The sequence below is a fragment of the Perognathus longimembris genome, chromosome 20, assembly GCF_023159225.1.
Source record: "Perognathus longimembris pacificus isolate PPM17 chromosome 20, ASM2315922v1, whole genome shotgun sequence".
Lineage (NCBI taxonomy): Eukaryota > Metazoa > Chordata > Mammalia > Rodentia > Heteromyidae > Perognathus > Perognathus longimembris.
Genome location: NC_063180.1, coordinates 33064468 through 33078978, shown reverse-complemented (window position 1 = coordinate 33078978; position 14511 = coordinate 33064468). Strand labels below are relative to the sequence as shown.

Here is a 14511-nt window from a genome sequence, read left to right as displayed (position 1 = left end):
CAGAGGGATTACAAATTCTTCAACAATTTCAGGATGGGAGAATGTCACGGGAAGTGCTTCTCATGCTTGTCTGAACGGAACTGCTCCCGAGGTTTGTCTTTAACAGAACACATAGCCTGGAACTACAGCCCCTCTCTGTCTGCTTGTTGTCTTAAATGACTTAATATTTTTTTTTGAAGCTTTCACAAATATTTGGCCATAGCAGAACATATTTGGCTGATAGTTCTCAAAGGATGTAATAGCACAGGGCACTAATTAATAACCATGCGCTAGACAGTTATAATCTGGCTCCCATGTGACAAATATTGCTAGGTCTCCTCCTCCAAGGGTGGGGGTGGGGTGGTGCTTTTTTGTTCTTTTCATTCATGGTCTTGCACTGTTACGGAAATTGTGACATTACTCAACAGCTGGCCTATTCCATTTTTTTTTTGGATAAACTCTTCTTCTAGCGACATGCGTGGTTTGAATAGAGTAAATCTGACGAATGAATTTACAGGCAGGCTTTTGGCAGTATAAAAGATTCTGGCCTCTTTAGAAAAAGCTTCCCCCCACCCCTTAAATTGCCTAGTGTTTACAAGGAGAATTATTTCTCCCAGTTTATGTTCTTTGGATCTAATTTTATTTATCAGCAAACACTCTGCAAATGTACAAAATCCACCCTCATAAAGGCATCTAATCCTTAAACCCATTTAGTCCTATCAGTGTTGTTAAACTAAACACGGGTGATTGTGACATTACGGGCTGTCCTGCTACGATGGCCAAGATGCTGTGTTTATTGAAGACCAGGCATGGCTTGCATCTGGGGATTGCATTGATTTCCAACACAAAGGTTATTTTCGAAGTTCAATTCCCTTAGAAAGGCTCTTAATTGTCATCCACATATCTTAGTTTGTTGACTCAGGTGTTTGAAGGCCCAGATGTAGTGTTGTGGAAGATTTGTCCGTTTCTTTTTTTTTTTTTTAATTTCAAAAAGTTAAAAATAATTGAACATTTTCATGTCTTCATTTTTTTTTTTCTCCAAGCTTCCTTTTACCTGAGAGAGATTTCTGGCGACAGTACATGTACATAAAGTAAAAGAGAAAGAACTAGTATCATGAAACTCATGCATCAGTGACATATTTTTTTTTTAATGAGATTCCTGACCTGATTGGGGGAAAAAAAATAGAATGATGAGAGAAACAAGATCTTTCCCAAACCCAATAAGTTTTTGACACCTCATTCATGTCAACCGAGGGGCATGGGAGGGTCACGCACACACGTCAGCACACACCCTGGAACTTGAGGTATTTCCCATGCTGTGTTGTCTAAAGGTGTTTATTTCATAGCACTTGTTAGGACCATCGTGTTATTTTCCTATAGTAATATCAACCAATTAAAAAAAATTACCACCACTGCGGTGTTTCAGAGAAACACGGATTCTTCTCATTAAAAACCAAATAGACTTATTCATCAAAATCCTCCTATATGATAAAAGTGTCAGAGCTATGATCACGGTACAGTATGCACAATTTTACTAGCGGTAGTCATCATGTTGCAGTATATGGTCAGTGATAGAACATGTACGAGTGCTTACGACGCGTGACAAAGTTCCTATCTATTATGGAGAGATGAATCAGAGGGTGCAAACAACAGAAAAACAATGCATGCAGAGCCAGGAAGTGGGTGGAAGGCGGGAGATGTGTGTGCGGCCACTGAGCGGGGGCGGGATTTCAGCTGCAGAGTGGCCGTCCGTCCATCCGTCCGTCGGAGGCCCACCCCTAGGATGGACGCCTCCCTCAACATGGTCTCCGCGTTGAGGCCTCTTCAGTGGGCCGTGGAGTCATCCATAGCAGGCTTGCTGCCTGGTTAGTCATGAGCCCCTTAGGGAACCTGGTCCCCTGGTGGTGGGATCCAGGAACCCCAAACAGTGATCACTAAGCATTAACTTCACTTTTCTTTCTCTTTCCCCAGGGCAGCCACGGAAGTTTTGGCATTGTTGCTGAAATCCAGTAAGCGTTGTCTTTTCAACACTGGTTTATTTCTTTCTCCTTCTGATTTAGTAAGATAGTATTTTGTCCTCTCTGTCCCTCCTTCCCTCCCTCCCTCCCTCTCCCCCTCCCTCCCTCCCTCCCTCTCTCCCTCCCTCCCTCCCTCCTTCCCTACCTCTTCCCCTCTCCCTCCTTCTCCCCATTTCCTTTTTCCTTTCCCTTTCTACCTCTCTCTTCCCTCTTCTCCTCCCTCCTCTTTCTTCTTCATCTTCATCTTCCCCCTCCATCCCTCCCTCTTTGTGTCAGTACTGGGGTTTGGGCTCAGGGCTTGGTGCTCTCACTTGGCTTTTTTTTTTTTGGCTCAAGGCTGGTGCTCTACCAGTTTACCTATGCCTCCGATTGCTGGTTTCAGGTGGTTAATTTGAAATAAGAGTCTCATGGATTTTTCTGCCTGGGTTGGCTTGAAGTTGTGCTCCTCAGTTATCAGCCTCCTGAGTAGTTGGGATTCTAGGCCCCAGCCTCAGGCTTCCATGGCTCCTTTGTGGCCTGCGAGGGGGTCCCGCCATGGCTCTTGCTCTGGGAAGGAGATGCAAAACGTAGTGGCCGTTCTGCCTGCATGGTCACAAAGAAGAGAGAAAGCATCTTGCTGTGTGGACACATCTTGTGACCACTACAGTTGAAGGGAATTGTTGTTTACTGTGGCTCTAGGGATGTCCCAGACCCTTCTAGAACAGGGTCACCAGTCCCAAAAGATAGCTGGGATGAACCCCAGGTTCCTGTGGGACGGAGCAATGGATGGAAAGCTGATGAGGAGAAGATTCCTGCCTTCTCAGCTCAGCTCGTGACTGGATCCTTGGGGCAAGTAGAGTGTAGGGAATTGCTTGGCCAGTGTAGATGTTGGTAACAAATTTATATTAAAAAGTTGGCTCTTTTCCTCCGTTACTTGAGTGATTACAAAAAAAATAGCTCTGGGGTTCTGAATAATTGGGAAGTTTGTTTTCTTTTCTTTCTTTCTTTCTTTTTTTTTTTTCCCTGTAGCAGCCCTGGCCTAATTACATTGGGAGCCAATTTCATGTGTACAATCCAATAGAAAGTGCAATGCACTGCAGAGAGAAGGAGTTTTAGTCTTAGCTTAATATTTTTATATTTCCCCCTCTTCTTCCTTCTTCATCTGTTTTAATTTTGCCCCTTGGAAACTAACAGCTTTAATTGGTATTTGTTTCTGTATAGGGAGCCGGAGGCCTTAGGTAATGGGTAAATGTTCATAATGCTTCTAAATAAATACACAAAAATGGAAACACCCTCTTCATCCAACCATACATCCCTGTCAGCCATAAACACAAAAATATAGCCTGATGTCTCATTTTATAGACCAGAGCCGGGCAGGGTGGGGCAGCTGGAATCAGGAAATGAAGCTTGAGTTCATTTGGTTTATTGGAACGTGATATAACACACAGGTCTCTCCATAGCATGATGCCCTGCAGGTGGAAGAAAGGTGGAAAAGGTGTGTCTGTGTTTGAATGTGTTTGAGTGTGTGTGTGTGTGTGTGTGTGTGTGTGTGTGTGTGAAGAGTGGGAAGTTACTGAGCTCTGGAGATGAGAAGGAAAGGAAAGCGATCTTCAGGCGTCCTGTGGAGCGACTGCTCGTGTACTGGAATGAACTTCTTTCAGGTTTCACATCCGGGTTCTCATCGTTTGTGCTCTCATGGTGTGGCTTTTTTCACATCCAATGGCTGGTGTTGGATGAAGAGACGTGAGTGAGGGCTGACTTGTCCAGAGGAGGGGCTTGGTGGGATAGCCTGAGAATGGCATGCTTTGTAGACATCCTGGCAGCCGGCCATTAGGAGGAGAAGACTCAGTGCCTCAGCGGCAGGGAAGCCTGATAGCTGAGTACCTTCCTTGGTCCTCCAGCTTAGAGCTGAGCAGCCTGAGATGGGACGGAACTCCGAATGTGGTTGCCTGCCACTAATTATACTAGTCAGAACTGTGCTGTGTCTCACAGGAAGTCAGTAGCTAGTGAATATTGCCTCTGATTCTGTGTTAGGCAGGCTTTTCAGTGTTTACCATGCTTGCTGCGCTAAGAAGGTCAATGTTTTACTGGTTCAAAGCCAGCCAGGGCAGGAGAGTCTGTGAGATTCTTCTCTCCAATTAACCACTCAAAAGCTGAAAGTGGAGCTGTGGATCAAACGCCAGTCTTGAGCAACATAAATAAATAAACAAATAAATAAATAAAAGCCAAGTGAGAGCTCAAGGCTCTGAGTTCAAGCCTCAATATCGGTACACACAGAGGCAGGAAGTCAGTGTCTGTCTCAAATGCAGAGCTGTACCATCCAGCTCTGATATCTGGGGAGCAACAATGTGACCTTCTAACTTCTTCCGAAAGGCATCATGCTTGTTGTTTATCTGGCTGTGACTTGGGCCTGGATGTTTCCTTGTCAGTTGGTATAGGAGTGGGCTGTTACGGTAGATCTCCAACTGTGTCACAGATAGACAACATCCCACAACTGAAAGCAAGACACAGCACAATATGTACCACTTGGGGGCAGCCAGTGTTCCTGTGGCCCTAAGCACAGGGGCAGGGTGGGAATCTGAGGCCCTTGTATCCCATCCATCTGTGTGCGGCTGGCTGGAATACGTTCCCACCACCAATAAAAGTGCAACAGGACTTGGGATCCCCCCGCAGTAACACACAAAGATCTCCTTGCTTTGCTTTGTTGACTCTCTCCTATCAAGTTGTGACTGCTTGTGTCTGTGCATACACACACACACACACACACACACACACACACACATACACTGTGGACAGTTGGAAGAGAAACACCTTTCCTCTCCTTTCTCTCCTGGGCAGCAGCAGCAGGCAAAATTAGCTTGTCCGTACAATTGTCTCATCCCTTGGAGACTTTGCAAATGAAAAGCCCACGGCCCATACCCATGCCCTTTCTGCCCCTTCTTACTGTGGTTTGGTTAGCAATGGTGGGATCCCAATTTCCTCCTTCTTTTCCTCGCCTCTTCTCTTAGCTCACACAACCCAAATCCTTCCCTGAATTTTCCTCTGTTGGGAGCTGGGTCCTTTTGTGTTGATTCTATCTGAAAACCACTTAGTTTTTTATTACTATAATTTAATCAAGCTTTCATTAAGAAATAGTGCTACTTCTAGTGTAGGTAATTTTTTCCTTAATACATCAAAACAACATGTGTTCTCTCTCTTCCTCTCTCCTTCTTCCCTCCCCTTCCTTTCCTCCCCTTCCTCCCTCTCCCTCATTCTTCCCTCCCCTCCTTTCCTTTCTTCTTCTGTTCTACCCGGCTCACTTTCCCTAATTCTTATCTCCTCGCTCTTGCCTCTCTCTGTTTCTTCCTACCCCCTAACCCCCCTCTCACAAGCATTAGTGTGTATTGGGACAGTTGTGGGCCTGGAAGCAACCTTTGTATGAGGAGCAGCAGCAATGGGGCGATGCCTAGTTTGGCTCCAGGAATGAGTCTTGTCTGTGCTAACCTGCCTGGACTGCAGGGTCTGGCAATGAGGAAAATGCCTCTGGGTCAGGCTGTACATCTTCATAAGGGAGTCCAGGCCACTCTTCAATGAAAGAATTAGCATTTAGAGGAATCTGGAAGTGTTCAGAAATCATGGCACGAGGAAGGGGCTGGGAAAAAGACATCAAGTTAGTAAAGGAAGAGCGTCAGGGAAGAAAGGGGAGGGGGAAGGGATGGATACAAAGGGGCTAATGGGACGTTTGGCAGGAAGAACAACATTTTCACAGCTCTTCCGCAGTTCATGCTCTGGCTGGCTAGCTCTCAAGGACAGCCAGCAGTGATGATGCTAGAGTGAGAGAAGGGAGAGGGGGCCTGGCCCACGAGTACAGAGCTCCCTGCTCTTTCCAGAATCATCTGCCGAGGCTAGGTCATCTGCATTGCAGACACTGGGTAAGACATGGCCAGGTGAGGTTCATTGCAAATGGTCAAAGACCAGGCCAGTTTGGCAACACACCAAAGCAAGGTCTTTACAGGAATTCCGGGAGCTCCAAGGGGCCCTCAGGAGGAGTTCAAGGACAGCTGGCATTGTGGCTTTTCATCCTTGGACCACACATGGGCAGCAGTGGCTCCGCACAGCCTTGGTGGAACACAGCGCGACACGTGGTCTGTGAGCTGCCCTCAGGTCCTGCTCCCATTCTGCGCTTCCTTCTTCCCATTTCCTTATGGCTGGAACAGAGCTTATTTGTTTCACATAGTTGTGGACCTCAGGAACGATGGTTTGAAATACATCCATATGGTGCAATGGCTGAGGGAAGCTAGTTAGCCGGTGAGGTTGTTGGGGAGTTGAAGGCTCAGAACCAAGTTCCTCTAGCTCCCATTCATTCCTTCTAGGGGACACCTTCAAACAAACAGGACTCCCGAGACTCTAGGAAGTTGGTGCTTTTTCCTGCCCTTCCTTGTTCTCACGAGAGGATGTAAGGAGCTGAGACAGGAAGTGACCCACCCAGAGATCCCAGAACCGGCAAATTCACTCCTTCATAAATATCAGTACAGACAGTTTCTCTGAACAATACCCAACCCCGTATCTGCCTAGGATTCAGCCGTGATAAATCTTGGCATGGAATCTCACATTGGCATTTCAACAAGCTGCCCATACTGCAATCGGTGAGGACCTCTCATTGCACAGATGGGTGTATCTCGAATGCCTCACACCATGCTGGGCCTCTATGTGAAGGTTGCACGGGGGCAGGGTGGCGGGGGGAGATTCTAATTTCTCCACTTCATCCTCCCAGCACTTACTTCTATTGTGCCTTAGTGAAGGGGCCCAGCCCCCACTCTTCATCCCTGGAGAGAATCAAATTGTTCTCTGATTATAGACCTCATGTCTCTTCTTCCACCAGCTCTTCTGGGGACTCATCATGCCATAGATGTCAGGGATGAGCCAACATTCTGCTTCTTTTTGCACTTGTCACACTGGGGTGGATGGCTGCCATAGTGATTTTTGTATGAATTGGCATACCAGGCTACATCCATCACATTGTTTGTGTGACGTAACAGCAAATGTATCTACTATTCTGGGAGTCCTTAGAATGTCAGATGCTGAGTTGTCTGGGGTGCCTTGAATCCTGGGCTACTCAGGAGGCTGAGATCTCAGGATCCCGGTTCCAAAGAGAGTCTGGGCAAGAAAGTATGTGAGGCTTTTATCTCTAATGAAGCAGCAAAAAGCTGGAAATTGAGGTGTGGCTCAAGACTCAGAGTGCCAGCCTTGAGCACAAACAAAACAAAACAACTAGGGTACATCATCCGGGCCCCGAGTTTAAACCCTGGCTGTAAAAAGAAAAAAGAAAGAAAGAATAAAGGTCACTGTATACTATAAATACATTTAGCTTATTAAGGAAGTATCATAATTCCTGTTTCTCAAGTAGGGGGAACTAAAGCTTGGAAAACTGAAGTTATTCAAGCAGCTATGGGATTCAGGGCTTACGGGCCACTCTTTTTGGGTAGCTGAGCCTTGTGTTGCACCTAGATTGCTTAGCCCAGAGAAGGTGTGACTCGACATGGGAAGGAAGCACGTTCTAAATCTTGCAAGCATCCTTTTGGAAGGGACCACCTGTCACGTGAGGTTAGAAGGGGCCAGCACCCAAGTCTGAATGGTGGCACTGGGCTAGAGAGGTGTCTGCACAGTGAAATGGCAATGTGCGGGGCCAGCATGAGGTAGGATGAGGAGAGAGAGAGATCCCAGAGGGAGCCTGTCAGGGTCCTGCCATGCACGACTTGGCACCTGCCTTTTCTTTTCCTTGGCTCAAAGTCCAGTCTTCTCTGCCAGGTGTTTATGGCATTTTTGCAAGTGCAGATGTGACTTTTGGGAAAGTTGGAGCCAACAGGACCTGCATACTTCCCCCCTCCCCCACCCCCCCCATGGTGTCCCTTCCTGTCCCTCTTTGCCTGGTCAGCCTTGCTCCCTGACTGAGCTGAACTGGGGGACAGAGCTCATGCAGTTCCCCTTCTTGCCATGTGGTGGTGCTGTTCTTTTAGTTATCTCTGACACACTGGCCCTGCCATTTATTTTCGGTGAGTAATTTGTTTACCGGGAGGTTATTTTTAATCTAATTTTTGGCCATATTTGCTATGGTGCACTATCTGTGCTTCCCAGCATCAGAAGCTTGCACATCGGGAAGGGAATTAGCTGGAGACGGTCTCTGAGGCCTTTGCCTCAGCCATTAGTGAAGGAAGTTTGGGGGGGAGTGGAGCCCCGGGGTAAGAGGAGCCCCTGGAGTTTGATGCATTCCTGTGATGTTGGAGGGATTTACGGAGGAGGGTGTGGAGGATCTGGAGCAGGCCTCAGGGCTGCCGGAAGTGAACAACAATCAATCTTGTTACATTTCGCCATCCCTCGCTCCCTCCTGAGACAACCTGATGTCTTCCTTGAGTGAGACAGTACATAAGGACAGGGTCCTTGTGCGTTCCCACCTGGTCAGGGACCTCCCACTCTGCTGGACGACCACCTCTCACCCCATGGATGGACATCTCTCTCCCCATTGGTTGGGCACCTATCACTCCATTGGATGGTCTTTTCATGAATTGTTACTGGGAGTCCTCAGAGAGGTGGGAAGGAGAGAAGGGAATGGTTGACTGCTAGAGTACCTGAGATGAATGACATCCTAACGAAGAGTAGTCCATCTGTACTTGCCCAGACTTTGCCCAGTTTCACCAAATAAGTCTTTCTTTCTTTCCTTCCTTCTTTTCTCCTCCTCCTCCTCCTCCTTTCCCTCTTTCTTCCTCCCTCCTTCCTCCTACCTTCTCCCTCTTCCTTCTTTCTATGCTGGTCCTGAGGGTTGAATTTAAGGCATAGGTCCTATCCCCAAGCTTTTGTTTTTGCTCAAGGCTGGCTCTCTACCACCTGAGTCACAGCTCCACTTCTGGCTTTTACAGTAGTTCACTAGGGATAAGAGTTCACTGGGGATAAGACTTTCCTGCCTAGGCTGACTTGGAACCATGATCCTCAGATCTCAGTCTCCCGGGTAGCTATGGTTACAGGCATGAGCCACTGGGTGCCTCACCAAATTCTTATTATCCTCATTTATTCAACAGTTATATTATTACCCATGTTTTATACACCAGGCTGGGGGGGCAGTTAAGTGTTTGGGGGGGGTGGTTAGTGACTTGTCAAATGGTTACATGGATTCAGTTTGGACTCAGTTGTTTTAGTATCCAGTGCAGAAAATCTAGTTTCAGTCATTCTCCTCACAGGAACCCTGGGCTCTGTGCTCACCCACCAATAGACTCAGTGATCTTAAAACGTGTTCCTTTTTGCTACCAAAGCTCGATTTTCCACAAACAAAAAGGGTGACACAATATGAGGTATCAGAGAAAGAAAGAAAGAAAGAAAGAAAGAATGGAAGGATGGAAGGAAGGAAGGAAGGAAAGGAAGGAAGGAAGAAAGAAAAAAGAAAGGAAGGAAGGAAGGAAGAAAGGAAGGAAGGCAGGAAGGAAGGAAAGGAAGGAAGGAAGAAAGAAAAAAGAAAGAAAGGAAAGAAGGAAGAAAGGAAGGAAGGCAGGAAGGAAGGAAGAAAGAAAAAAGAAAGAAAGGAAGAAAGGAAGGAAGGAAGGAAGGCAGGAAGGAAGGAAGAAAGAAAAAAGAAAGGAAGGAAGGAAGGAAGAAAGGAAGGAAGGAAGGAAGGAAAGGGAGGAAGGAAGAAAGAAAAAAGAAAGAAAGGAAGGAAGGAAGGAAAAGAAGGAAGAAAGAAAAAAGAAAGAAAGAAAGGAAGGAAGGAAGGAAGGAAGGAAGGAAGAAAGGAAGGAAGGAAGGAAGAAAGAAAGGAAAGGAAGGAAGGAAGGAAGAAAAAAGAAAGAAAGAAAGGAAGGAAGGAAGAAAGGAAAGGAAGGAAGGAAGAAAAAAGAAAGAAAGAAAGAAAAAAGCCCAACATCCTTTAAACAGGAAAGTCTCATGGAGGTATGAACGCAGACTGCCTTTGCCTTTGCCTTTGCCCTCCCGCTCCCAGCAGGCTCCATCAGCTCTTGATTGACAGTGGGAGGAGTCTTCCAGGATTGCTCTTGGAAGAGCTGGGAAAAGTCACATTTGAAAACTTTGGAAATGAATGGTTGTCCTGAGATCCCAGGGAGCTTAAGCTTGTTGTTGTAGAGGAATGTCTTCTATGGGATATTAAAAAAAAAAGTATTGTGTTTTTCTATGCTAATGGGTATAAGAAAAGAGCCAGTAAAGTTGGTCCTGGAGAAAGATCCAGAGCTTTAGATTCATTCTCAAATCCTAGTCAAGTAATTGGTGGGGTTGGGGGTGGGGGTGTGGAGGGAAGGGTAGATCTGTCAGGGGCCTAACTAAACCATTGAGATAAACCAGATTTAACCAGGAATGCCGGCTTTCGGTGGGGCAGTGAGAACCAGGCAGTGAGCTACCTTCCGGAGAGCTAGGCCATTTTGAGATGAGGACACTGTGACTAATGGAGGGAGCTATGGGTGATGGTGTGGACTTCTCACACTCAGATCCAAACTATTTGACTTAAAAAAAAACTTGTGTCATGCAGCTATAACCATTGTTAGTTCTTCTACTGTGGGTCTCTATATATATATATATATATATTCCTCTGCCCTGTTTTCCCTCCACCTCGATCATTTGCCTGTAGATTCAGGCTGCGGTGCTCTCAATGTCCCAGGAGGCTCAGGGCCACGGGTGAGTGAGGGTTTGGGGCCTGTGCTACCGGGCCGCACCCTGTCCTCTCCACCAAGGGCCAGGCATGGTGGAAGATTGTGTGTTCCCTGGAGTCACTGTTCAGGGTCCCACGAGAATGTGGGGGTCCCATTGTGACCATTTTGTAGGGGCCACGGAGGTCCTGGTGCCTCTGTGGTAGGTACTCCTACTCCACTGGTGAGACAGGGGGAACTGTCGCCCACAAAGGACATCCAAGCAAGGTAATAGACACACAGTGGGGTGGTCGTCCCGGAGTCCCCCACCGCTCAGAATATCCTGAAAAGGGTTCGGAGCCCACCGCACAGAGGCTACAAATCCCCGGGCCATTTAAATTCACCTCTTAAAGCGTTCCGCTGTGAGACGACAGACAGACATCCGGTTATTCTCAGTGTCTGTCTTCTTCTCTCTCGACTTTCCTGGGCCATACAACTTCCACTCTGCCCTCCGAGGGCCAAAAGCAGCTATAGATCATACAGAGATAATGTATCTCGGGTGTGGGCTGTTTGCTGACCCCCCTACTTTAGATTTTGCGAGCCTCAACCGCCATTTCCCCCCCCCCCCCCGGCCGAGGGTGCAGTCTCATTCATTCTTATTTCTGAAGCCATTAACTCTAATGTGTTTTATGCAGCAGGTGTTCAGAGCAAGTTATCTGAATGAATGCAGGGACACACACACACACACACACACACACACACACACACACACACACACACACACGCCTACTGCCCTGTTCACACGCCCCAGGCCTCCATTTCCTTTGGGACCAGCAGTTAACCTGCAGTGTGGAGGGGTTAAAAACCTTTCCGGACTGTACCACTGTGTCATCCCAGCAGAACAGATGACTGCCGATGGATTGACCAAGAAAAAGGATGGCAAAAATTTAAGAGAGATGGACAAAAAAGATCAACATCTCGGGGCTCCGGGGGTACCCGGCGGCTTCTCATTTGCATTGAGGATTGATCCTGCCGTTATTTATGTCGGTCAAGATGGATGTTGGGTGTTTCCTGCAGGCTTCTCAAAATAGCAGGTTCATAAAGCACCGTTCTCACTAGGATCTCATTGGATTCTCGCAGGCCAGCACTATAGCTCACCACCCGACAGCAGCGATTCTCAGGGAGTGGTCCCCTCCCCTGCTTCCCACCAAAAGAATGCTTCAAGTTTGGGGAAACTTTTTTTTTTGTTTGTTTGGGTTGTCACATCTGTGGCAGAGATGCTTCTGGAATCTAGCGAGTTCCGGCTTGGTTGCTGTGTGCGCTTGGCATGCTGGGATTGCCATCCATCTGTTCCTCTTGCTCCAGAGAGACTCAGGATAGCAGGCAGTGTAGCTTTAATTTGTGAATGAGAGCCTTTTTGGAGACACTCCCTAAGGATGGACGGATGGACGGCAAGGACACTGGTGAGCTTGGGATCGCCAGGCCTCATTCAGCCTTGTCCTACTCCCAGCACGGCAGCCCCTTCCCACATCGGGTGACGTGCGCAGGGTCCCCGAACCTCCTGGCAGCTCAGACCCTTCGGATTTGCCTGGAGCCATTCATTTCCTTCCCACTATCCCTAAGTAGTTGTGCAAAGGGGTGGCCATTCAGGCCATTCAATATGGCAGCTTATGAGTGCAAGGCATCTTGATCAATGGCACCTCTTTTATTGATTGATTGATTGATTGCTGGTCCTGGGGCTTGAACTCAGCTGTCCCTAAGCCTCTTTTTGCTCAAGGCTCGTGCTCTACCACTGGAACCACGCGCCACTTTGGGCTTTTTCTGAGTAGTTTATTGGTTGATAAAAGTCTCACAGACTTTCCTGCCTGGGCTGGCTTTGAACCGCCATCCTCAGATCTCAGCCTCCTGAGTAGCTAGGATTTACAGGCATGAGCTACCAGCACCAGGCTAGTTTTATCTCTTGTCAGTCTCTCAGAAACCTTTCGCATGGTTTTTACTGATAAAGTGTTAAGTGTCTGTGTCTGGATGCCAAACAGAGCAATAACGAGAACTCCCCCTAAGCTACTCTGACCTGCATCAAAGGCCTTTGGTCTAACACAGATGTCAGTTTGGGGAGTCAGAGGAATTGGAATCCTTGCGATTCAAATTCATAAGCTCTGTGGACTTAACTAAGCGGCCTTAACCTCAGTCTCTCTGCATCTTGTGAAAGGAGAACAATGATGTGAGATGTGGAAGAATCCTCCTAGGAGACAAATGGGCTGATGGGCATAGAATGATCAGCTGAGCAACTAGGAGAGAGTAAACAAACACTGGCATTTCCAAGTGGTGTTAGGATGGCGAAGTGGGGGGCTCGCAGTTCTTGGGATGTGATTGAGAATCCTTGGTCAAGGCTGCTTGGTCCAGAGATGTCTTCTCAATCGGTTCCCTGAGAAGATTGCCAAGGTAACTGAATTCATTGCAAAGGTGTGTGTGTGTGTGTGTGTGTGTGTGTGTGTGTGTGTGTGTGTGTGTGTGTGTGTGTTATGCTATAAGTAAATGCATCTGAATTTTGAGGTCTCAGAACACAGAGTTTGGGGGTGGGGAGATAGGAGAGGATTTGCATGCTACAGGCCAATGTATGTGTTTTGGGGTGAAATCCACATAGAAGTTGAGCCTATATGTAAATTGTCTTTGGCTGGAATTGGTGGAGAAGGCTTGTAAGAAAACTTGGGAGGGTTAACAGGAAAGTGGTAAGCCGGATTCAGTGATCTTTTATTCTGAGGAGATCATTTGTTCTGTTCTGAAAGGATGAGTGGAGGACAGACATTCATGTAAATGTATTTTTTAGGAAGTTACTGAGCCTGGGATAAAGCTCTTTAAGCTTCCCCCAAAGGATTTTCCGGGAGAACTCTTATGTCATAGTTGGTGGAAGGATAAACTCAAAGATGATTTCTGTCTTTATCGTTATGCCTGATGTGCCTTATTAGAACCAAAGGTGGTTGTTGATGATCTTCAAATAAAATGCCTCCAGTCTCCTGTGCCCAAACCTTGGTCCCCAGCTGGTAGCCCTATCTGGGAGAGGTACTGGAGTCTTTAGGAAGTAGGGACCTAGCTGACAAAGGCCTCTTCTGGCTCCTTCCTTTACATCTCTCTGCTTCCTGTATTCCTTGAGGTGAGCTGGTACTATGGCCTCCGGCCAGCCCACAACAATGGATCCCATGGGCTAAAACAAACATTTCCTCTTTGTACAGTGTTCTGCTGTATTTTTTATTGTTTGTTTTTAATCACAGTGATGACAAATCTAGTCAGCATAGTGATTACAGTAAGAAATGCTTAGCCTCTACCGATCAAGTGGATCCTAGACGAGTAAATCGTCTGAAAGAGAAACAAACAAACAAAAAAGGTTTCGGGTAATGAGACCTGATGCATGTAAACTTTTCCAGTGGAAACAAATACTCTAGCATCCGGGGTATGCACGGTTCCTGTGAGGGCACATGGAATAAAGTAGCACACGGGCCTCCTCTTGTGTGTGTATATATGGGTGTGTCAGTGTGTATGTAGGGGCATCCTAAGGCAGAGGCAGCAATGGGTCATTTAGATGCACAGAATCAATGGGAGTCCATGGGGATTGATGGCAAAGCCGTGATTAGAAAGGGTATTAAGGCTGAAACTTCTCCTTGGACTTTTCAAGTACCCCCAGGTATGTGAAATGTGGCTGTTGTCTTTGCAGAGAAGGGCATTGTAACTTAGTGAGTGTAATTTAGAGATTGCCATGCAGGAAGGACAGTGTAGCGGGCTTCTAGAAGGTGTAATAGTTAGGGTCACCAAGGATTTCCCACTATCAGCTATCCCCGGACCCTCATATTCCCTAGGAGAAATTCAATCCTTTGAGTCAGAAGATAGATAACTTTATAAAGATGCCCTGCTCTCCAGTGCCTTCGGGGTCAAGGCAGGTA

The 14511-nt window shown here is 47.0% G+C and overlaps 1 protein-coding gene across 1 annotated transcript in view; it reads left to right on the top strand.

Annotated features, from left to right (window-relative positions):
- Positions 1–14511, top strand: part of Agbl1 (AGBL carboxypeptidase 1) — a 397351-nt gene that overhangs the window by 29381 nt on the left and 353459 nt on the right. Inside the window, exon 6 of the mRNA XM_048369043.1 lies at positions 1951–1988. Within this exon, the coding sequence (XP_048225000.1) occupies positions 1951–1988 (38 nt within the window). The remainder of the gene's footprint in view (positions 1–1950; positions 1989–14511) is intronic.